This window comes from Atheta coriaria, unplaced genomic scaffold (genome assembly GCF_025399875.1).
Source record: "Atheta coriaria isolate IRGN ID8LTWV9N9 unplaced genomic scaffold, Caltech_Dcor_3.1 hic_scaffold_9_pilon, whole genome shotgun sequence".
Classification (NCBI taxonomy): domain Eukaryota; kingdom Metazoa; phylum Arthropoda; class Insecta; order Coleoptera; family Staphylinidae; genus Dalotia; species Dalotia coriaria.
The window spans coordinates 9,406,201-9,429,155 of record NW_027045451.1 but is presented as its reverse complement, the minus strand read 5'-3'; the positions used below and the strand labels follow the sequence as shown (position 1 = coordinate 9,429,155).

The 22,955-nt window shown below is 34.5% G+C and overlaps 3 protein-coding genes and 1 long non-coding RNA gene across 4 annotated transcripts; 1 reads left to right on the top strand and 3 right to left on the bottom strand.

The window, feature by feature from the left end:
- Positions 1-46: 46 nt before the first annotated feature.
- On the top strand, positions 47-2,567 carry Hmgs (hydroxymethylglutaryl-CoA synthase). The gene has a single exon (XM_065311184.1). The coding sequence runs from the start codon at positions 333-335 to the stop codon at positions 1,707-1,709; it is 1,377 nt and encodes a 458-aa protein (XP_065167256.1). The 5' UTR covers positions 47-332; the 3' UTR covers positions 1,710-2,567.
- Positions 2,568-7,899: 5,332 nt separating this feature from the next.
- Positions 7,900-13,028, bottom strand: LOC135798867 (alpha-N-acetylgalactosaminidase-like). Its single transcript, XM_065311836.1, has 11 exons — positions 12,827-13,028; positions 12,593-12,750; positions 11,963-12,137; positions 11,708-11,882; positions 11,325-11,419; positions 11,114-11,275; positions 10,869-11,066; positions 10,617-10,781; positions 9,415-9,487; positions 8,443-8,470; positions 7,900-8,032 (listed from the first exon to the last, which is right to left on the bottom strand). The coding sequence occupies exons 1-11, from the start codon at positions 12,827-12,829 to the stop codon at positions 7,975-7,977; spliced, it is 1,290 nt and encodes a 429-aa protein (XP_065167908.1). The 5' UTR covers positions 12,830-13,028; the 3' UTR covers positions 7,900-7,974.
- A 1,468-nt stretch (positions 13,029-14,496) lies between these two features.
- LOC135798186 (ankyrin repeat and LEM domain-containing protein 1-like) lies at positions 14,497-22,944 on the bottom strand. Its single transcript, XM_065310942.1, is given in 3 exon segments — positions 14,497-15,495; positions 15,556-16,904; positions 21,890-22,944. Coding segments are annotated over 3 exon segments (2,067 nt in total). The 5' UTR covers positions 21,976-22,944; the 3' UTR covers positions 14,497-14,863.
- On the bottom strand, positions 18,228-18,601 carry LOC135798189 (uncharacterized). The gene is made up of 2 exons (XR_010549670.1): positions 18,402-18,601; positions 18,228-18,341 (listed from the first exon to the last, which is right to left on the bottom strand). It is a non-coding gene; the product is annotated as an uncharacterized lncRNA (long non-coding RNA).
- Positions 22,945-22,955: the final 11 nt, after the last annotated feature.

Sequence of the window (22,955 nt, the reverse complement as noted above, 5' to 3'; positions counted from 1 at the left end):
GATGACAAGTCATAAAAGTCGCCGGAGTCGTTGAGTAAAGCTCACGGGGCGTAATGAGGTTACGCTCCTATCCAACGTAGACGAAATCAAAGTAAATAAAAAACCGTGCGACGTGGGAAGGAGCGCGCAGTAGGAGTAACGTCAAGCCCCACGACCGGGGCACACTAAAAAGAGAAATTATTACACGCTGCGAGTTTCATTCAGTGAGTATCCGTTGGGTTTGGCAGTGCGAGCAACTCGTCCGACTTTCTAGTCATACTTGGACTGCCGATCGTCCACCACGCGTGCGGTTCCCAGCCTTACATAATCCGCATCTCAACCACACAAACAAAATGGGTTCCTGGCCGGACAACGTGGGCATCGTCGCCGTGGAACTAATCTTCCCGTCGATGTACGTCGATCAAACGGAGTTGGAAAGTTACGATGGAGTATCCGCCGGTAAATACACGATTGGTTTGGGCCAGGACCGAATGGGTTTCTGCTCGGACCGCGAAGACATCAATTCTTTGTGTTTGACAGTTGTTCAGAGACTTATGGAACGCAACAATATAAAATACACCGAAATCGGGCGTTTGGAAGTCGGCACGGAGACAATCGTCGATAAATCGAAATCAGTTAAATCTGTACTTATGCAACTCTTCGAACCGCATGGAGTGACAGACATAGAAGGCATAGATACAACAAATGCATGCTATGGCGGCACTGCAGCTTTATTCAATGCCATATCCTGGGTGGAAAGCTCCGCATGGAATGGCAGATATGCTCTGGTGATTGCAGCTGACATTGCTGTCTATGCGCAAGGCTCAGCCAGACCTACAGGTGGAGCTGGAGCTGTCGCAATGCTAATTGCACCAAATGCTCCTTTAGTTTTTGACAGACATGTGCGAGGCACATACATGAAGCATGCATATGACTTCTACAAACCTGATTTGGCATCAGAATATCCCCTCGTAGATGGTAAACTATCAATTCAATGTTATTTAAGTGCTTTGGATAACTGTTACCAATCCTACTGCAAGAAAGCTGAATCCCTGGGTAAAAACGCTGTTAATTTATCATCGTTCGACGCAATCGTCTTCCACTCGCCTTATTGTAAACTCGTGCAGAAATCAGTCGGACGCCTGGCTTTCAACGACTTCAAACGATCACCTGATGATTATCTTGGGCTGGAAAAGTTCAAAGACAGTAAGTTAGAAGAAACATACTTCGATCGTGATGTGGAGAAGGCTTTCATGGTCAACAGTCAAGAAGTATTCGAGAATAAAACAAAACCATCACTATTGGCAGCCAATCAAGTTGGTAACATGTACACGGCATCTTTATATGGCGGATTAGTTAGCCTGTTGATCAGTAAAGATGTCGCTGCGCTCGCTGGGAATAAAATCGCTCTCTTCTCATATGGTTCTGGATTAGCCTCGACGATGTTTTCGATCACAGTCTCACCCGACGCCGGTGAAAACTCCCCGCTGAATAAACTAGTCAGTAAGTTAAGCCACATTAAACCGATGTTAGCGGCGAGAAAGTGTGTGAGTCCCGAGAAGTTCACCGCCATGTTGAGTCTGCGCGAGAAGAACGGACATAAAGCACCGTTTGAGCCTGAAGGTGACATTGACCACCTTTTCCCCGGTACGTATTATCTGACAAAAGTCGACGAGATGCATCGGAGGTACTACGGCCGGATTCCAGCAGCTTTAAATGGATCCGCTTAACATTTCGATAGGGTAAATTAATTTTAATTAACGTTTGATTATAGTCATTAGTTATGTTCAAAACCAAACAAATCAAATCAATCAAATTGTAGTCGATCACTACAACGAATTATACTTATGAACTTACGAGGCGAAAGAGCTCAATATCTTTTGTACTACTAGCGTCTAAGTGATGAATATTTTCACTCTAAAACCATGTTTAACCTAGCATAATATAACATAACCTCAAATTCAGCGCGTGTGTTTGAAACGTCAATTAATTTCTACGAATTGTACTTAAATACCCGGCGTATTAAACTTGATTGACTAGAAGCGCTCGTACAACCTAACCTTACTAGCTTGCTAGCCGAATAGATAAATAATGATGGATGTATTCAAGCAAATGACAAATAATTATCTTATACGATTAAACATAATTGCGCATGCGAAGTATCTCTCTAAAATTGATCTTGCATTACACACGAACTTTAATGATTAGTTTAGGCCAATAGCAGACTACCTATAATTATACTCATATTTATTGTTGCATAGTTTTTATGGTTTTATTATTGCGACTTTGCGTTGAGTACATAGTTTATTTTTTTGTGACTTTCTTACAAGTATTAGAAATGTGTTGATTAGTGAAATATTCTTAAGTTAGGTGGTCGAATATTGTGTTTGATGTTTTATTACACATGGTAATATTAACGAGGTATATCAAGTTGGAATATTTGATTGCACAAACATATTCGTTATGTTTATTGTTTATTGCGGGTTACGATTACGATTACATTATGTGGTAGTCGTTTTATTGTCTTATCTATAAGAAAACAACAATTGAACATGAATAAAGAAATTTATTAAATTGTTATACATAAATTTCTATGGATTTTTATTTCTTGTTAATTTATCTTAAGTTTTCTAAGTGATTTGTGCGTTATTTTTGTTTCTGTGGAGTGTTTATATAGGAATTTGCGTCAGAAGCTTTTCCGATTGATGAGTATTTGGAAATTCCGGTTTTAGGATGTGTTTATTTGTAGATTTCTAAGAAAATGTTTAAGTTTTGGAGTTTTGAGGTTATTTCAAGGTTATTTTATTTTTTTGCAGTTGGTACCTAATGTTTAGGTTATGTTAATATAGCCCAGTCATTTGGTAGTTTTGCTTGGAAAATAGTGCGGGATTGTTGAAAATTGGTATTCATATAGATTTCGAGGTGCTCTTTACGAATTTCAACTTTGCCACCTCGTATCTTGTTCGCTCGAGCCACCATCTTGGAAAAATGGTGTCAAAAAACAGTTTTTTGACCATATCTCCTTTCCGACTCATTTTACGATAAATATATCTATATAATAAATTAAACTACAGAAAATTTCCTATAATTTATGCAAGTACCTTTTTCTTGTAAAATTAATAGTTTTAGCGTACGGGCGCCGCAAAATCTACTTCAACAATAATTTTTGCCAAAAACTCATTTCCACACCACCGTGAGGTAAAGTACGTGACGCGTTTGTTTTTTATCGTGGTATCCTCAGTAGGCCTAATCCACACGCACTATTCCAAAATTTAATGGATTGTCTTTCGATACTCTCTTCGCGATAGACCAAGTGTTCTGCGTTAATTGTCTTCAGGACCGATCGAAATATCACAGGTAAAAATTTCTTCCATACTATCCGTGATGGGATTATCGTTTTCAATGCTATCTTGGTTCTCGAGTTCATCGTACGTGTGCTCAAAAACGGTAATCGTTTCTTCCTCTTCAACGCTATCTTGTGATGGGACTTGCAAATTATCACAGGTACCACTGCAATTTGTTCAGATAACGAAGCACTTCATTCCAGTCTTTCTGCGGCCGCAGGCTTTCTGACATCCCCTTTTGCATTTGCAAGATTAGTTTTAACAATGTTTCGGGAGCTGGGGGCTCAAGTGTGGTGACAGGAATTAGCCCATTCTTGTTTCTTTTCCATTCCCATTGTTCTGCATTTAGTTCATTCCTATACAACTACTTATTTGGTGATAAGTTCTGAACGAATGTTGTCGGACTGCGGCTTCAATTTGTGGTAGCGATGCAATATTAAATTTATTTTTGTATGCTGATTTTGTGAAGCTGGCATATCTATAGATGTTTGAAGACATATTTTGCATAGTTTTCACATTACTGTAACTGTATAATTTAAGAAGGAAGAATTCGCCAGCTGTAGCAATGATCTCTGTATCAGCCTTTGGGTTTTGAATACCTGGATAACTTCGTTTACTCGTAAATCTGGATTTTTGGGGAGTACATTAATACACTTTAATTTTCCTTGATGAAAGAGTGCAGATGTTGTATCACAGCCACTAAAAGCGTGTAAGAATAATATGTGATCTGCCGCTGTTTGATCGATGATGCTTTTGGTTGAATAGATTTGTTGCAAAATTGATAGCGCCGTTAAAAGTATAAGAAGATCTACATCTTCACCGATAACATGCACGAATTGTGATACTGTGCATTGGCTTCGACCAAATCATGAACACGCTCGAGGCATTCAACAATCGCTCTACCCCAATCATCATTACGTGCTCTAGGACGTTCAGAAATAGTGTTTTACATCGATAATTTATGTACGCTATACACAATATTTCGATCACTCAAATGCGTCTGTTTTTATTTCGCTATAAATTCTGCTGTTATTTCAGCAGCGTACAAAAAACAATGATCTTTAAATGAGAATGTTGGGCACGTGGATCGCAGTTGTGGTTGAAAAGTCGTGACAACACTTCCTTTTTTAAACGCAATGATTAGTTTCTCATTATTATATCGTTTCCGACATATCTCGTGAACAACTACCGATCTCAATCCCTCTAAAAGTTTACCCTTATTATCCTTTCTTTTAATGCTTGACTTACAAAAGGTCTCCTATCCTTTTTCTTTCACTTCAATCAATTCACTATCTTGCAATGGAGTTTTACAAATAAAACAATTTACGTTATCAACCATGGCTTCAAAACTGCAAACAACACGACTATTCAGAACAATAAATATCAAATAATGACTCAATGAAGAAATAATAAAACAAAAGTAAACTCGGCCGGCAAAACTTTCAAACAAGCGAGGGGGAGCAGGAGCACCCTCAAATCATAGCAAGCAAAAATAGCAGTCATGATGACCTGGAAATGAGTTTTTGACAAAAACGAATGTTGAAGTAGACTTTGTGGCGCCCGTACGCTAAAACTATTAATCTTACAAGAAAAAGGTACTTACATAAATTATAGGAAATTTTCTCTAGTTTAATTTATTATATAGATATGTTTATCGTAAAATAAGTCGGAAACGAGATATGGTCAAAAGACTGTTTTTGACACCATTTTTCCAAGATGGTGGCGCGAGCGAACAAGATACGAGGTGGCAAAGTTGAAATTCGTAAAGAGCACCTCGAAATCTATATGAATACCAATTTTCAACAATCCCGCACTATTTTCCCAGCAACCACGTTTTTTAGTACCAAATGACTGTAATCTTAGTTTTCTAAGTGATTTGTGCGTTATTTTTGTTTCTGTGGAGTGTTTATATAGGAATTTGCGTCAGAAGCTTTTCCGATTGATGAGTATTTGGAAATTCCGGTTTTAGGATGTGTTTATTTGTAGATTTCTAAGAAAATGTTTAAGTTTTGGAGTTTTGAGGTTATTTCAAGGTTATTTTATTTTTTTGCAGTTGGTACCTAATGTTTAGGTTATGTTGTTACATAGAAAAGTGTTTGACAGTTTGCGCTGTTTATTTTGACAGCGTTGTGGCGGTTGAGATTTTCCAGAACAATCGAGCCGTTAAAAATTGAAAATTGAATAGATTTATAAGCTTCTTGTGGAAATTTGTTTAGTGTTGCTTCAGTGTGAGTGATTTGCTGCCCGATGTGATGAAATATTGACTCGGTAAGTGTTTATTTCAACTTTTAGTAGACTATAAATTTGTTTGAGTCATTGTGAGGTTATGTTAGCTTTAAATATTGGATTTGGAATGCGGATGTGAAACTGTTTTGTAATGTGTTATAATAAATATTCACAGAGAGATAAAACTGCTGTGAAATTTGTTTGTTATGTGTAAAAACGACATAAACTTACTAAATGTCTACTTTTCTAACCTTAAAACCAGTGATTACTAACCTAACATTTTAGCAATCAACAAAACGTAATATTTGAATGTGAAATTTAATTTAATTATATATTTTGAGTAAATATTAAATAATTAATTAATAACTAGCAATAATACTAAAAAAGAAAGTAAATATTATAAACATTTGAATATTTTTGCTTCCCATTTACAACCCATTATAAATTATAACATATCTGACGCAAGATTTAATTAATCTCGACATAGAATGGTCTCAAAGTGCAAATGCTGTGTCTGTCCGGCTAGTCTGGTCAATACTCATCATCAGACATCGCAGTTGAGACATGAGTCGTATTAAGTTTGCATATTAGCTGTGTCGGTCGATATCGACAAATTAACTATGCAGCAAGTAGTTATAGATTCATAGTAATCAATATTAAATATGAACGAACGGAAAACGTTTAGTCATAAGACGGGTCAAGCCGAGTTGAATGTTTATGCACTCATCGCATAAACATCGATGGCAATTAAGAGGGTCATATCCTCTTTGTGGACATTGTGATCATTATGACACAATCCGGGTTTATATTTATATATGTATTGTAAATCCTAGTGGTATATGTTTAAGTTGGACTCAAGTCCATTTGTCAAGTCATTATGCATACAAAGTGCAATTTTATGAGAGATATTTTAATTTCTAGCAATTATGAGATAGAATATTTTTTCAAAGACAAGACATCGATGGTAACATCCCTACTAATATTATAAATGCGTAAGTCCTGATGTTTGTTACACTTTCACGCAAAAACTACTTAACCGATCATCATGAAAATTTGTACACATATTCTTAGTGGTCCCCGAATGGTTATAGGCTACTTTTTATTTAATAAAAAAAAATTATTTTTAAAATAAAATAAAGAAATAGTTTAGCCAATAATACCTCTGCATCAGGCTAATTGACTACTTTAACGCCATCTAGCATTCCAGCAATGAAGCTCAAACCTAAGTACTATAGTACCATCACACTGTATTATCACACTGTATTACCGATAGCTACGTCAACATCAAATCCAATTGACTACACTATGGAGACTGTACACTATACTTCCATAGACTATACTTTCAGCCACTTTAAACTTCCCGCCATTCTACTTCATTGTTACTTCTTCTGTGACTACAGACGCGTACGGAAGCAACTTCATTATTTTACATATTCGCGAGCGAAGCCAAGGGTTAAAGCTAGTTTGAAATATTGTTGTAATCATGATCCCAACATCTCAACAAATTGCAATGCAATATTTTATAACTTAAGCACGATTTTTCAGCTAATTTGTTGGGGTGCACAAGCAGTTACAACAAAATTATTTAAACATAACACAAGTGAATACAACTGAGCGACGCGGAATTCATATTTAGACTTCAGGAAATATTTACCGGCATTTTTACAAGAGTAATTGAGTTTATAACCAGGTTACAATATATTAAACAGATGCCAATCCACGTAAAATCACAATATTTACTTTTTTTTTTGTTCTTCAATGTAACGTTACGAAAGTAAACATAAAAGTAATACAGTACTTCACCTTCTAATGAACAAAGAGAATCAAATAAAGAAAATAATACTTACATTACATTGTAACAGCAGTGGAAAACAATTAATTTAATACACAATCAAAATGCAAACTCGCACAGCGAATTACTTTATTGCACTGAACGCAGGTATATTCTCATAGTGTTTTTAACTGTTGCAGTTGACAAATCAGGTTGTGATAGTGGTGATATTACAGCCATGGGTCACCTTACAATACAAAATCCCGATATTTGTTTACTTTTCTATTCCTCAATATAAATACATCTTGCTATAGCGAAATTTAATTATTTATTTAACAAAAAACGATTTCGATTAAGAATTAAATTTATAACTGTATTTAACGATATTTTGCATGAATTTGAATTTAAATTCTTTGAAAAATCTGAACGTATAATTATAATTTGTATTAAAAATTATAAAACTCACTGTATAAAGATGTACTTGACACAAATACCAAAGTTTAGACTTAGTTTCTTTTTCGTTAAGCGCGTACGTCTCGAGAAACAGGTTGTAAAGTGTACAGTGAGTGAAGAATTCAATTTTGTAACTTGCATTTACATTTATTGACAGACACACTATTATCAACTTTCAACGCCACACATACTTACAACATCTTAAATCTTATCCACAGTTATTTCACTTTGAATAATTTGAATCTCGGAATATTTCATCCTGAAAATAAATATTTAACTTATAAAATTCAAGTAAACTTAAAAACCGATAGAAAAATGTTTATTTGATTACAAATAAAATAAAAATTAGTTACAAATGAATAAATATCTATTAATAATATTATTATTATTATCATCGATTGAACATTGAAACAATAAGTTACGAGTGTGTTGTGAGCTTGTGAACATTGAGAATGGTCATGATTGGCAGCCACATAATAAATATGAATTACTACAGTAATTATAATAATTACATTATGCGTTAATGAAAAGTTCAAGCACGATTATGTAAATATAATTAACACTTATTAAAAAATACTTTGTAAGCACAGAGATGCGTTGAAAGTGTAAAAATATGAATTTTTAAACATTAAACATTAAAGTATAAAAATATTTAAATATTAAACATACCTGGGTGTCAATTTTAATAATACTCCACCTAGAAATAAAAAAAATGATAAAAAAGTGATTTCTCACTATTAATTTATTAATTACCGTTGATTAGTCTAATGTCAACGCACCTTAATAGCAAAATTGCAACATAATCAAGGTTCTTTCATATACCGCAGTAAAATTCCAATTTGTTTGCAATTAATCTTAGATTCTTGAGTCAGCAGCGTATTAATTACGTGTATCAACGATAATTGCATTTAATTAGCATGAATAGATACCAATAATTAAATTATTAATTAAAATAGAAGTAAAAGAATAAAATTTTGTGTTTTTTAAGTAAAAAATGTAATATTTACGGTTTAAAACATTGTTTTATTATTGTGTTGATCGTTGTGCGCCACCGCTGTCGATCCAGCGATTCATAGTAGAAAGTGAAATTGGAAAGTACGCACGAAAGTTGTTCTAACGCAAGTTCACGGTTCGCATCTTCGGCGCGGCTGGTAATAATCAATTTCACTTTTTCGTCGGTTTCGTCTTCTTTTTTACGCGGCGGGCCCGCGACTGACGCAATGCCAGTAAACAATTACGTGCGACGTTTATCACGTACTGCGCATGGACGGAATGTGAAAATGTGCGAAGATAAATATATAAATATGGAAATTTTCACCCAAGCAAAAGATAAATACTAAATTAATTTAATAAAAAGTTTAATGGTTTGTATCATCCGATTTTTTTGATGTAATTGTTTGTTTTCTTTGTTTACCATTGTTATTATTGAATAAACAAGTTGTTAATTAAGATTGGTTTATTAATAGAGTGTAAAAATAGTATGAATCATTCTTATACTGCGAGACGCAGTAGTTCTTATCAGGGAGTGAAAAATTGTATTGATTGTATTGAGGTTTCAATTAAGGTCGAATATAAAATGAGAAAATTGAATTTTTGGTTAAAAATTATGAAGAAAATTATAATTAATCAAGAAAAACTTACCTGTGGGTATAATTCGCATGGAAATTGATCCGTTTGATGGAATGTCAAAGTCTGCTTGGTCTTCAAAAACATTCTGCAAACAAAAAAATAAATTTAATTGTAAAGAACAAAAAATAGCAAAATATTGAGATTTTACGTGGATAGGCATCTGTTTAATCTTTTGTAAGCTGGTTATAAACTCAATTACTCTTGTAAAAATGCCAGTAAATATTTCCTGAAGTCTAAATATGAATTCCGCGTCGCTCAGTTGTATTCACTTGTGTTATGTTTAAATAATTTTGTAGTAACTGCTTGTGCACCTCAACAAATTAGCTGAAAAATCGTGCTTAAGTTATAAAATTTGCATTGCAATTTGTAGGGATGTTGGGATCATAATTACAACAATATTTCAAATGTTACCATCGATGTCATGTCTTTGAAAAAAAATTCTAACTCATAATTGCAAGAAATAAAAATATTTTTCGTTGTTACACAGAGAAAATTAATAAAAACCAATTGGTAATTTTTTCTGTGATATTTTGTGATATAATATAGGAAAATTTAAAAATCCACTTGTTTTATAACTATCAAAATATTCCGAAGACAACCTCTCGTAATATCAACTGAGTATAATCTTAAACTTTAAAACTTTCACCGATTATTTATTCGAATTCTTCGCTTCTCGTCATTCTTGTTGGAAGCTCCACGTCTCACCACATTATACTCGTCTATCCACCCAGTAAAAACTTAACATAAAAATTCAATCGACGATTGAATGATTGAAGTTAATCATTTATACTCTCCGCATCCATAATAATCGTAATAATAAAAATACCTATCGACATAATTGTGTAGGCATTGAATTTAAACATTGTGTTTAGCAATTAGTTAGAAAGTTCCTCGGTGTGTTTGCCGATCGGAAAAGAAAGCGCCAAAGTTTGCCAACACTTTGCCTCCACAAACACTTGAAATGTTAATGCAGAAGTCACCAATCATAAAATCATAGTTAATAGCAAGCAGCCAGACAATTCGAATATTTATGCCGCTTATTCTATTCACATTCGTAGTTATTATTCAACACAAACAGCGCACTAACTATTTAAATGGCTAAACGTGCAGTCATTTTCATTTTCAATTCGTCAACTTTCAATTGGGACAAAACACCGAGTCGGAAGCAAAGTTCAAGTGCAAATAAATATAGATATGGATAATGCGGGGCTTACCTGAACAAAGTAGCCATGTGGAGCGTCTAAATTTAGATCTTTCAGTGGAAAATCGACTTTGTAGGCGAATCCATCAGTGCGATTGCTTACAATTCCAACGGCGTATGATGGATGCCCACTGATGTTAGGCATTATCACTTTTGTCCACACAGCAACTTTTTTTTTCTATAAAATATTCACAAATAAAAATATTAAATTGTTGCATTGGTAGTTTGAGGTAGGCAACCAAATATACACATGTTATATACTTACAACTAAAACTTGTTTGCCTATTTTTCCAAGGTAATCTTGATTGATGGCTATCGCATCACGATTAAGTAAGATTTTCTTGTATTCTTCGTCGATGGCACGTAAATCATTCGACATAATAAGAGGGGCACTCATTATGGACCAGATTGTCATTTGTGCTTTTGCTTGTGGTACAGTCAAGCCATAATTACCAATGATTAACTAAAAATGTTTTTTACGTTTAGGTTATGTGAGGTTAGGTTATTTACCATGTCTGGATCATTCCAATGTCCTGGTCCGGAGAATGGTGCGATTCTATCTTGGTTCTTGACAAACCAAGTGACGATTGATGATACGCTCTCCCAGGAGTCGTCAATGTCGTCCCAATTACGCCAAAGGTTACAGGTTTTTCTTAGGGCATGATAATTGGGCTACGGAGGAAAATTTGTAGTATTTTTTTAAATGTAGTAAAATAGTTACTTTAATGTTGAAGGGTTCTTGGTATGCTGGCCAACTGCAGGAGTATACCATTGGTCGTCCTGTTTCATTCATGTAACGTCCGTATTCAGCGTAACCTTTAATATTTAAATTAATTACTCATATATTTAAGCAATTTTAGTTCAAATTAAGGTTTTAGGAAAATTATATTATGTATTAGGACCCGTGGTGACACAAGTGGCGATGAGTAGGAGAATACATGCAGTTGCTGCTTCCCCCACCACTTTTTGCGGGTTTAGTGGAAGTTTAATAGGCAACGCGCTACGCGTATAGCCTAAGTCGTCCAGCAGTTCAGTAACAACTTTCTATATTCTTCTTCCTTCGTTTTTTGCGTTTGTTGTCACAAAATTTCATTTATTACTTACCTTGCTCCATAGTTTCCTGATCAGCATAACATCCATCCAATTTAATATAATCTACACCCCATGCAGCAAACGTGTTTACATCCAGTTCCATATGATCAATACTGCCTGGATATCCCGCGCAAGTTAAATTACCATAATCGCCATACAAACCAAATTTAAGTCCTTTTGAATGCACCTAAATCAAAACACATAAATTAATAATATATCAATACGAGTACAAGTACACAACATGTAAATAGTTAAATGTTAATTTACGTAATCAGCTAACGCTTTGATGCCATTTGGAAATCTCACTGGATCAGCAACTAAACTGCCATTCAAAGCGCGTTTCTTCGATGCCCAGCAATCATCAACAATGATGTATTCATAGCCAGCTTCGAGGTATCCTTCGGATACCATCAGGTCCGCCATGTTGCGAAACAATTGCTCACTGGAATAAGTAACAAAAAAATAAATACAAATTGAGTAATACTCAATGTTAGTCTCGCTAAAACTCGAGAACGGCTGAACGGATTTATCTTATCTTGGTCTTGAATTATTCGTGGAGGTCTAGGGAAGGTTTAAAAGGTGAGAAAAATTCGAATAATTGCCGGGAAAATCCTCAAAACAGCTCTTTTCTATAGAATAAAATTTGACATTGAGATTCAATCATAGTTATAGTTAAATAGTTGAATTCGAGATGGCGCGCTGAAGTGCATTATTGACAAAACTTTATATGCATAATTTGTTTAAATTAAAATTGCTAATCTTATTGATAGAATTGACTCTTACTACGAGTATGTGTCTAGAACAAGAGAGTATAAAACAAATTACATTTTTATTAAACACTGCCGGAACGAAGTCGCGGGCAACAGCTAGTAATCAAATAAATAAATAAATAAATACCTGACACATTCATCTGGGTATGTTTCACAATCAATCACGCATCGAAACCGTTGCCAATGCATCCATCCCATTGGCGGAGCATCCGCAAGTCCATTATCCAACGTATTCGACACGCCGAAGAGCAGGAACGTTAAGCATATTGTTAAAAACAACATTTTCTAAACAAACAATACAGTTTTATGTTTATTGTTTTATTTTATTCAATTTTCTGTATGTGAAACTTTGAACTCTTACCATGTATGATATGTATTATCAAAGCGTGTTGTTCATGGACAATTACACTGTACAATTATACACTATACTTATTTGTTCATTTACGTATCGGTATCACACGTATTATACTCGTCTATCACCAATAACACGAAACGCAGATGTGCAGTATGCACGCCGATGCCGATAGACTCTGCCTGACTGAATTGCCGCATGAATACAAATCAACTTTATACTCGTTGGGATTATCAAATCAAATCCCCTGCGTGCTGGTTGACTCTGCGACGGCTTAACATTTAGTTTTATTTTAGTTGCAAGTTAAACGTAGGAATAAAAAATAAAGTTCAGGTTCACTTGACTTAAGTTAAGTTGAGTTAAGTTTAATTTACGGTTTATTAATTCAGTAAAACCTGAAGAAACTGTTAAATCGATTAATTAATGATTAAATTATTAATGGTTGATGTTTAAATTATAAAAAGTAGTCAGGTTATTGCCGTAATTATTACGGTTTTGAACGAGTTGTATAAATTGAAAAGAGAAGTAGTAGTGAAAAGTTGCAGAATGGTAACAAGTTTGATATGTGGATAGATCGGGTTCATTTGTATTTGTGATGATAACGCGGCAATTGGTTTGAATAATATCATCATTAATAACTAATCTACCAATCACAGTTCAAATTAGTCATGCTATCAATGTTAAACTCAATTTATTGCTATTTTTGCATGAATTCAGAATCATGAAAAATATATTCACATTTTTTGCTTTTTTTTTTAAGTTTAAATCTAATTTATTAACTAGCAAAACACGAAATAACTAGCAAATTTGGTGAATTTAATTTTATTTTATTTGTATGTTTGTTTGTCACGCTGTTACGCAAAAACTACTCAATCAATTTCAATAAATTTTGGTTTGGAGATATTTGGGACCCAGGAAAGTATAATGGGCTACTTTTTGTTGCTAAAATATAACTTGAAAGGTGTGTAAAATAGTTTGCAAATTTGTGCAACGAAAAATATAAATGTCTTTTGCCTGTGTTTTTCAAAATTTGGATTAATTTGAATATAAAATTTTTAAATACAGCCAAAAAAATTATCAACACGAGCAAATCCGCGAGTATAAACTAGTTAATAACAACATAAGTCCATTTTTACTAAAGCCTTGTTTACAAACAACTATTTACAATCATTAGTGAGGAGCCACTGATACGAATAACAAACAAACGCTATCAAAAAATTTTTTACTGTCCATTTATAGCCAAAATGAAGTGATTTACGAGCTTATTATAATAAATTACACAATAAACGATAAAATCTGCGCTTTAAACCGAAGCCATTGCCCTCATTTGCATATTTTTTCCAACTTGATTAGCTTTTCACTAATTAATTTAATTGTGAATGGCCGCCACAACATGCGCCCGCACAATGATCAAGAAATTGATTTCGCAATGCGCAAATTGAATCAATGGCGGATCCAAACAATTATCAATTTGGGTCAGCAAACAATAATCACATTGACTAAATGGACATTAGTCTTTTTTCACTTCGCTAATTTACTTATAAACAAAACCACGTGCCATATTCATGCATAGGTCAAGTAATTAAAACTTAAAAATTGAAATTAATTGTTTTTTCTTTTAATTTTTAGGATAATGGTGATAAAATTCATTTTCTGGAAATAAATTAAAGTAAAAACAGTTTTATTTGAACACATAATATATATTTCCACATATTTCATTAAAAACATCATTTTAAAAATAAAATTCGTCGAAAATCGTCCTAAACACTATAATTTCAATTATATAAGTCTTAGAAAATATAAAATATTTGAATAATATTTGTGTCTGTAATACAAAAATCTGATAAAAGTGTAATTGCACTTATTGTTAACGTTCTCGGAACAAACGATCAAAATCTCATCGAGTGTCATCAAATACTTGTTGTAATTAAACATCTACGCGCACGATCATATCACAATTCTGAGTCATACCACTTGCAATTCACGCGTGAAATAAATAATTCAATCAAAACACACATCATCGTCAAATCTTAAAAATCTAATCAACTAATCAATATCATTCGGGCTCAACTGTCGTTCGCCTTCGTTTAATAAAATCTTCATCGCTTTGAACAGCAAATAAACACCAAACATTGCCTTCTGATTGCTGCTCCACGTCGCTGAGATTCCATAAAAGTCTCCAGTGCGTAAATTCTCAACGTTTGTGAGTTTCAACGCGGAAATCATGGCTGCCTCACGAGTGTACGCCTCAACAGGGATGACATTTTGAAAAATGTGTAAGCAAATCACACCTTGGTTATCTTTCCAAATATCAAGAATACGTTGTAATTTCTTGTTAGTCGTTTGTTTAACTCCGTCTTTATGTAAGTTTATTGCATCGTAGAGGTGTTGATAAGGTCTGGAGCGTTTTCCTTTACCAACGTAGAAGATAGAAGAAAGAAAAACCTCCCAAAGTTCACCCTGTGATAACCCATCCGCTCGTCCAGGTAAATTTTGTGTAATACGCGGATCCAGCAGGAGATAAGTAAAGGAAGCTTTGCTCACTCCTTCGCGCCATTTCCGCGTTGGATCTGGGTTTGAGAATTGCCTCACTACTTGTTCTTCTAGGAGTCGGTAGGGGGTTAAATCTGATGACCATTCGGGGTGTTTCAAAGTCTTCTGGATCTCATTCGAGTAAACTATCAGTAAAAAACAAAAAAAATTAGTAAAAAAAAATTAAAATTCTTTAAAATTTTTACCTTTTTTGATGTCTTGCACTGTAGAAACAACAACATCCTGTGGAAACTTCTGTAAATGATGTAATTTCTTTAGATAAACACGTTTTGTTGTTTTGGTGATCGGCCCCGGCTCAAAACCAACCCTTGTCAGTTCTTTCCTAAGTGTATCAGTGTCATAATCAAAACTGACTGGTAAACTGGATACTTTTGATGATTTTGAACTCACAGTAAAGTTTTCCGTCTCGTTCAAGTTCCTATTCGATACATAAACATTAAAACTATGGAATTATAAGAAAATTTTATCAACTTACGGCATAACAACAGGTAAAACTCGTTTTTCATACAAGCAAACACCTTCTTCAGCGTCCACATACTTATAGACTTCGGAAACACTAACAAAACTTATGTCAGAATCACCAAAAACAAAACCATTGTTATGGACATCATCCAGAATCTCCGAAACATCAGTACAAGTAAAATAATCACTCGAAGTGTCTTTGGATGATTTCCTTTGAGGTGGAGGTTTAGACTGATGTGACACAGGTTGCTCATAATCATCCAACATAGAATTGGGCAGTGTATGCACTCCACTTTCTCTGGACTTGTACGAATCTAATAATTCTGTGTTTGTGGTCAAGTTAATATTGTTGTCATGGTGACTATTATCGCTGGATGAATAAAACGATGACACTGGTCGATTCACTGGTCGAACCATGGTCACATTAGCAAAAGTCCTCTCCATGATAGAATTCTCCGAATTATCCGAGGGTGATAGAGATAGATTCTCCAACTGGTCAACGAGAGTATTACACCAATCCCTGACATATTCATTAGGATTCGTTTGTGGTAACACCTTCAAATCAATGGGTTCTTGATGATGATTATGTTTAACCACATCTTTTTGTTCGGTTTTGATCACTTCATATTCTCCAACCGCTTGCCCATTGGATATTAAGATTCTATCCAATGTTACAACGCATGCATCTTTCCCTCTGCCCTGTTCAAAGTAGGCGGAGATCCCGCCGTCGATGAACGTGCGAATCATCTCGACAATGTCGTGGTGCTCGTGCTCGCGAGCGTAGTGGATGGGTGTCATGTAGCTGTTGTCCTGCAGGTCGGGGTCGGCGCCACAGTGGAGTAAGAGTTGTACCAGGTCGCGCCGGCCCCAGGCAGCGGCGATGTGCAGCGGGGTCAGCCCCTCGTCAGATCGGACGTTGGGGTCCCCACCATTCTGCAGTATGAGAAGCGTCGTCTCCATGGCGAAGTGTCGGTCTTCGCTGGCGACGACCTGGTGGAAGGGCGCGATGCCCCGGAAGGGCAGGACAATGTTGGCATCGGCGTGTTTTTCTTTGATTAGGGATGAAACCCCGCTGGAAGAGAGAAGAATTTTTGTTTAGTTATGCGGGGAATTAAGGATAATTGCGTTAAAATTAAAATTTTTGCATAAAAATTGAAGTTTTGGTTCAAAAAACGGGAAATTTTAAGGATTCCTCAGGTTATTTTCGAAATTACTGCAAGTGTTTTGTAAAATATTAAAGAAAATTGCGCCAATTATTAAAAATTGTGTATTTTTCTGAGGTTTTTCGCTTAAAAACTTATAAAAATCGGTATTTTGCTACAAAAAACGTAAAATTCTAATGGTTTTAGTTCTTTTTTCGATGTTTATCTATTCAATTCAGGTTGTTTTCAGTCTACTACTGAGGATATCTTAAAAATATTTAAGTATATTACGTTAATTATTAAAAATTGTGCATTTTTGTGTTGTTTTTGGCCTAAAAACGCAGATTTGAGCATAAAAATCGTTATTTTGCTTCAAAAAACGTTAAATTCTAAAGGTTTTTCCAGCTTTCTTCGAAATAACTGCAAGTATCTGGTATAATATTTAAGTAAATTGCTCTAATTCTTAAAAATCAATCATTCTTTTATAGTTTTTCGCTTAAAAATGCGAATTTTCTCATAAAAATCAATGATTTTCTTCAAAAAAAACCTAAAATTCTAAAGACTTCACCTTTTATTCGATGTTTATAAATAAAATTCAACGTGTTTTCTTAATTTCTGCGCCTGTTTCCCAGAAATTTAAACTAATTACGTTTCTAATTAAAAATTCGATAAATCTGTACAGAATATCAATGCACATTTCGGTCGTTTATCGGCGTTTATTGACGCCTCGATATCAGCAAAGCAAAGAGAGGACTTTGACCAATGCGTAGTCAATCAAATCAAAAAGTTTAAATTTTTGATTGCATCGCATCAGCTGCGAGGCGCGCACTGACCGGAAGTCACGTTCCCCATTCGCCCCAATCGCTCGAAAATTTCATATTATTTATTCTCGATTTATTCATTATCTAATATTATTTGTGCACATTCGCGATTAGTGTGGTGTCTGGCAGGCGCCAATCGTTATCGGCGCGTACACAATGCCGGAATTCAGAGCAGAACCTGAGCCAATACTGTGTAATTTCGAAAGGTTGAAGTTCACTTTTTACTACGATCTACGCTACGTCGTAATCGCCGGGGAGGCGTGTGAGTAACGCCGAGTCACACTCGTATCTTGACATATAATGCCAGACCAATTTGTTGCGAGTGAAAAATCGTAATCGATGATCATTAAGTTCTAAATCTAGCGCTAATTACACCGCTGATAAAAAAATGTCTGCGTGCGAAAATAACAAACACTCGTTGCTATGAGCATGAGGATTTTAAATAAAATATAATTAGCGAATTATTGATAAATAACACTTTTATGACATTTTATTAAATAAAATGTGTCGGGAGTGTTGCGTGATCAATGCGCATCCTGTGCAGCGCTGATTAAAAGACAATAAACAAGTAAACTGTAGTAATTAACTACAATGTATTATATTCACTACAATCGCCATATTATATTATTTATTTCGAGCTAAATTTAGCATTTTATTATGCTCGCGCGAGAGAAAAAAACGAAGTCGAAATAAAATAGCCATGAACCAGTGCTCCAATGCGTATTTCACAAACGTCGAATGCAACACACGAATCCCAATCCGAAATCATGCTTTGGAGTTGGTTCGAACTGGTGCGATTTGCGTTCGGCGCCTCTCCGGCGTCGCGACCGAATAATATCCGAAAGCGTCACACGTTTCGGCGAAAAACTTCACCATTGGCAACTGTAATTAATTTGCGTGAAATTGAGCGTAAACGCGATGAAAACAACAACAGAGATTATGCATTGATTGATGATTTGGATTATTGTATATAGAAGCTGGAAGGTCGCTCGTAAAACAGGATGAAACCTTGAGAGAGGCTTCAATAAAAAATAAGACGAGTAATAAAATGTTAATAAAATGTCGTCTGGGAGCTGTCATTGAAGTAATTCAAGAGAATCATGAATGAATGTGGCTTTTATAGATGATATGATGTAATAAAATTCGTCTATTCGTTACTTCGGAGTTGATATCATAGGGGTTCATTAAATTTATTAGATGAATGAATTCTAAGAAATACTTTAACTTAAACTACAAATTATTTTCTCTAGAAAAGAATGAGATTATTTATTGATTGGTAAAAAGGTTAATAATTCATTTATTGCCTTTGCGGATCATGCCGACTATAAATAAACGTTACATAGCGGAAGATGACCGATTGTAAAACCGACCGATTGTTCAATGAAAGTGCAATACATATAATATTGTAATACTCGTACTGTGAGTGAAGTGTGGAAGTCGTGGAACTTTTTTTAGGTGCGATCACTTTGCACAGACATCGCCGCGTATCTAATTTATTGCATTGTTTGTTGCGCGCGCAAACGCGCTTTAATTACGCGCTTATTTTTTAATTAGCGTGCAGTGAGCAAAACAAAGCGCAACGTACGTCAGCGCACCACATTTATATAAGTGTTATGTAATTTTATGCTGGATTCTTTTATCGGGTCAAAAATACCATTGGAAATTGTCAATTTATTGATTTGTTTATAAAAATTTATATTTTAAAAAGTTGCTTGAGTTATTTTAACTTAGAATTGATCATAGATGTAAAAATTTGTATTTTGTAAGCAAATTTTCTTGTTTAAATGAGTTTCATTGCCTTTATTTTCATTGTTAAGGTTGAAATAGAGAAATTTTGGGATTTTTGACGGAAATTTTATGTTTTTTGCAATATTTTCGCGCAGTTTTTTAAAAATTCTATTTGTTTTTGAGTGTATTCTGCTTGTCAACGTTAGAAATGATGAAGGTGGTTAATTTTGACATGAAAAACACATTCAGACTTTAATTTTCAGTAATTTTTGTATTTTTTTAATGAAATTAAGCAATATCTCGCAAACTAAAAGGATTTTTTTAGTTTTTTCTTCGTCATTCTGTACTGGAACAGTTCCTTTTTAGTAATGATAACGATACTTCTTACAAACGCAATTTCTCAGTTATTTTTTGGATAATTTTATTAATTTCTCAATCAAATCCATAATCCATAATGAAATGAATTTTTAATCTTTAATTTTTCTAATATTTCTCAATAATCTCGCTACAAAACCAACTCACTATTAATATAGTAACTATTGAATTGAATATAATCTATATATATAAAAATGAATTGCTGTTCGTTAGTCTCGCTAAAACTCGAGAACGGCTGAACGGATTTATCTTATCTTGGTCTTGAATTATTCGTGGAGGTCTAGGGAAGGTTTAAAAGGTGAGAAAAATTCGAATAATTGTCGGGAAAATCCTCAAAACAGCTCTTTTCTATAGAATAAAATTTGACATTGAGATTCAATCATAGTTATAGTTAAATAGTTGAATTCGAGATGGCGCGCTGAAGTGCATTATTGACAAAACTTTATATGCATAATTTCTTTAAATTAAAATTGCTAATCTTATTGATAGAATTGACTCTTACTACGAGTATGTCTAGAACAAGAGAGTAAAAACGAATTACATTTTTATTAAACACTGCCGGAACGAAGTCGCGGGCAACAGCTAGTAATGAATATAAATAACTGAATGAATTTACAATATTCAAGCCGAAACCAATGAAGATACGCCGCATAAAACACGATTTAGATAAATATAGAACATTGCAACTCATGATCCGTATGCTCCAATAGTAAAACAATATTCTTCTCACTGCTTTCAAAAGAGATTTTATTCCCGATCCGGATATAACAGGATCGATTCAAGACACGCATTCAACAACGTTATTTACACAACACTACAAATACTGACAACAACTATTATTACGCATATTATTTCAATTTCAGTAGTAATTTCAGAAACCTCACTAATTGAACTGAATTTACGCGCAAAAAAATCAACTTAACTTTGTCGATAATAATTTATAACACACTATAACTCAATCTCAAGCGGTTCATTCATCACTCGCTGTTAATTTATTGATGTTAATGCTTATTTGTTTGCTGTTTAGTCAGTCACAACATTTGCTTCAAAATAGTAAACAATCAGTTTACTGAAGTCTCGAGAGACAACCATCACTCTTCTCTTCGCATGCGTATTATTGTATTGACATGACTCGCACGGGAAAAAATGTGTCGTGCAATCGAGGCTCGTAAAGTTAATAATAACACGAGCAATATAAACTTATAAAATAAAACCCAAGTGCGCAGTAAATATATATCTAAGTAATTGTTAATAAAAACTGTTAATGGAAGAACAAACAATCTTAAGTTAATATTGAATTTAATTTCATTTAAATTAATCTTCGACAAATTATTTATTGATTGAAGTTTTATGTTTTTCTTTTTTTTTATTATTATTCGGTCTGCAAATGAAGTTAATCGCAATAAAAAGCACTTAATAAATTAATAATATGTGTGTAATAAACTTGACATAGAAAGCGACGTGCGTCCGATACAGCGTGACATGTAATTTGTCAAACTGAAATGACTTTATAAATATTTATAAACATTAATCGTGGAGTTAGAGTAAAAATAAATAAAATGATATTTTTTCTCTGAAGCGCATCGCGCGTGGCATTTTATTTGCGTTTGACCTCAAATTAGACGATTTGTTTTTTGCGAATTTAACTAATTGCGAAAGTTGGCATTGGGGTTTTATGACATTTTGACTAATTAAAATGTTTCACTTCCGTTTTATTAAATTAATTTTCCTTGAATGCGATTATTGACTCTACAAACAGTCAATGCCACTGACAAGTCATGGAAAATGTAATAAATAATTAAATTTTAGTTAATTTTATCATGTTTTACAACGTTTTACAACGTTTTACAGCGAAAACATAAAAAGTTATTCATTTGTTTCGGCGTTGTGTCAAGTTACGCGGAGGTTATGTTTGTAAACAACACGCACACCTGATGCCAACGCTGACGGTTGTAACGGTCGTTGTAAGTTTGAAAATTTGCTTCACTCACCTTCGGTTGAGATCCTCGATGGAATCGTACAACACCGACGCCAAGTAGAATTCAGTCGTGCTCCTCCCACGATATATACAATTCATTGCCACTAGGCCAACACGTTGAGTTTAACAAAACGGCACGATGAGGTTGCGAGCTGGGCAGGCATCTAACGCAAGCCACGACGGAGTTGCATAAGATCGCTTCGGAAGTGCGATAACTCGGCGGCGGCGTCTACTTATACCGGCCGGAGGCCAGTCGGAATCTTCGCTCGTTTCGGGCTGGACGGGCTTAGCGCTGCGCAGCGCGTGAATAACCTACTTTCGGCACGGCGCGTCGCGGACTGATACCGATTTGGTCATTTTTTCTCTTGCGATGCGAGCTGGGTGATGATACGCGACGTAAGCGAGTGACGAGTGTTGGATAGGCAGAGTAGGCACATCGTGTGTGTGATGGGATGGGGCGACAAGAGAGTGAGAGTGACGTGACGACTGTGGTAGCATTATATCAGCGATAAGAGAGTTATAGTAGTGCGGGTTTTAGACTAGCTCAAAACTTTGGGATCTGCAGTTTTTCATATGATATGATTTAGTAGTAATAGAAAATGTGTTAAACTTAGAAAAAGTTTGTGCAACTTTTAATTTTTTAAGAGTTGGGCTTTTATTTTTCGTTTTTTAGTTGTTTTTTGAAAGAATTGAACGTTTTTTAAAGCTAAAATTATAATAAATACCGGCGGCCATCTTTAATAGGCATTTTCATCACATTTTTGCGCATGCGTCGACGTCATTTATCTTTTTTGTTGCACAAACTTCAAAACTATTTTTCACACCCTTCAAGTTAGATTTTAGCAACAAAAAGTAGCCTATGTTATTCTCCAAGGTCCAAAATATCTCCAAACCAAAATTTATCAAAATTGCTTGAGTGGTTTTCATGTAACAGTGACACAAACATACAAAAGCGTGAAAATTATGACATAACCTCAGTAAAAACTAAATATTTTAAAGATTTTCATGTTTCATGTTACTTTTTGATACTTTTTTGTCTTTTAAACAAAGAATTCTTCCCAAAAAAATCTAAAAATCTC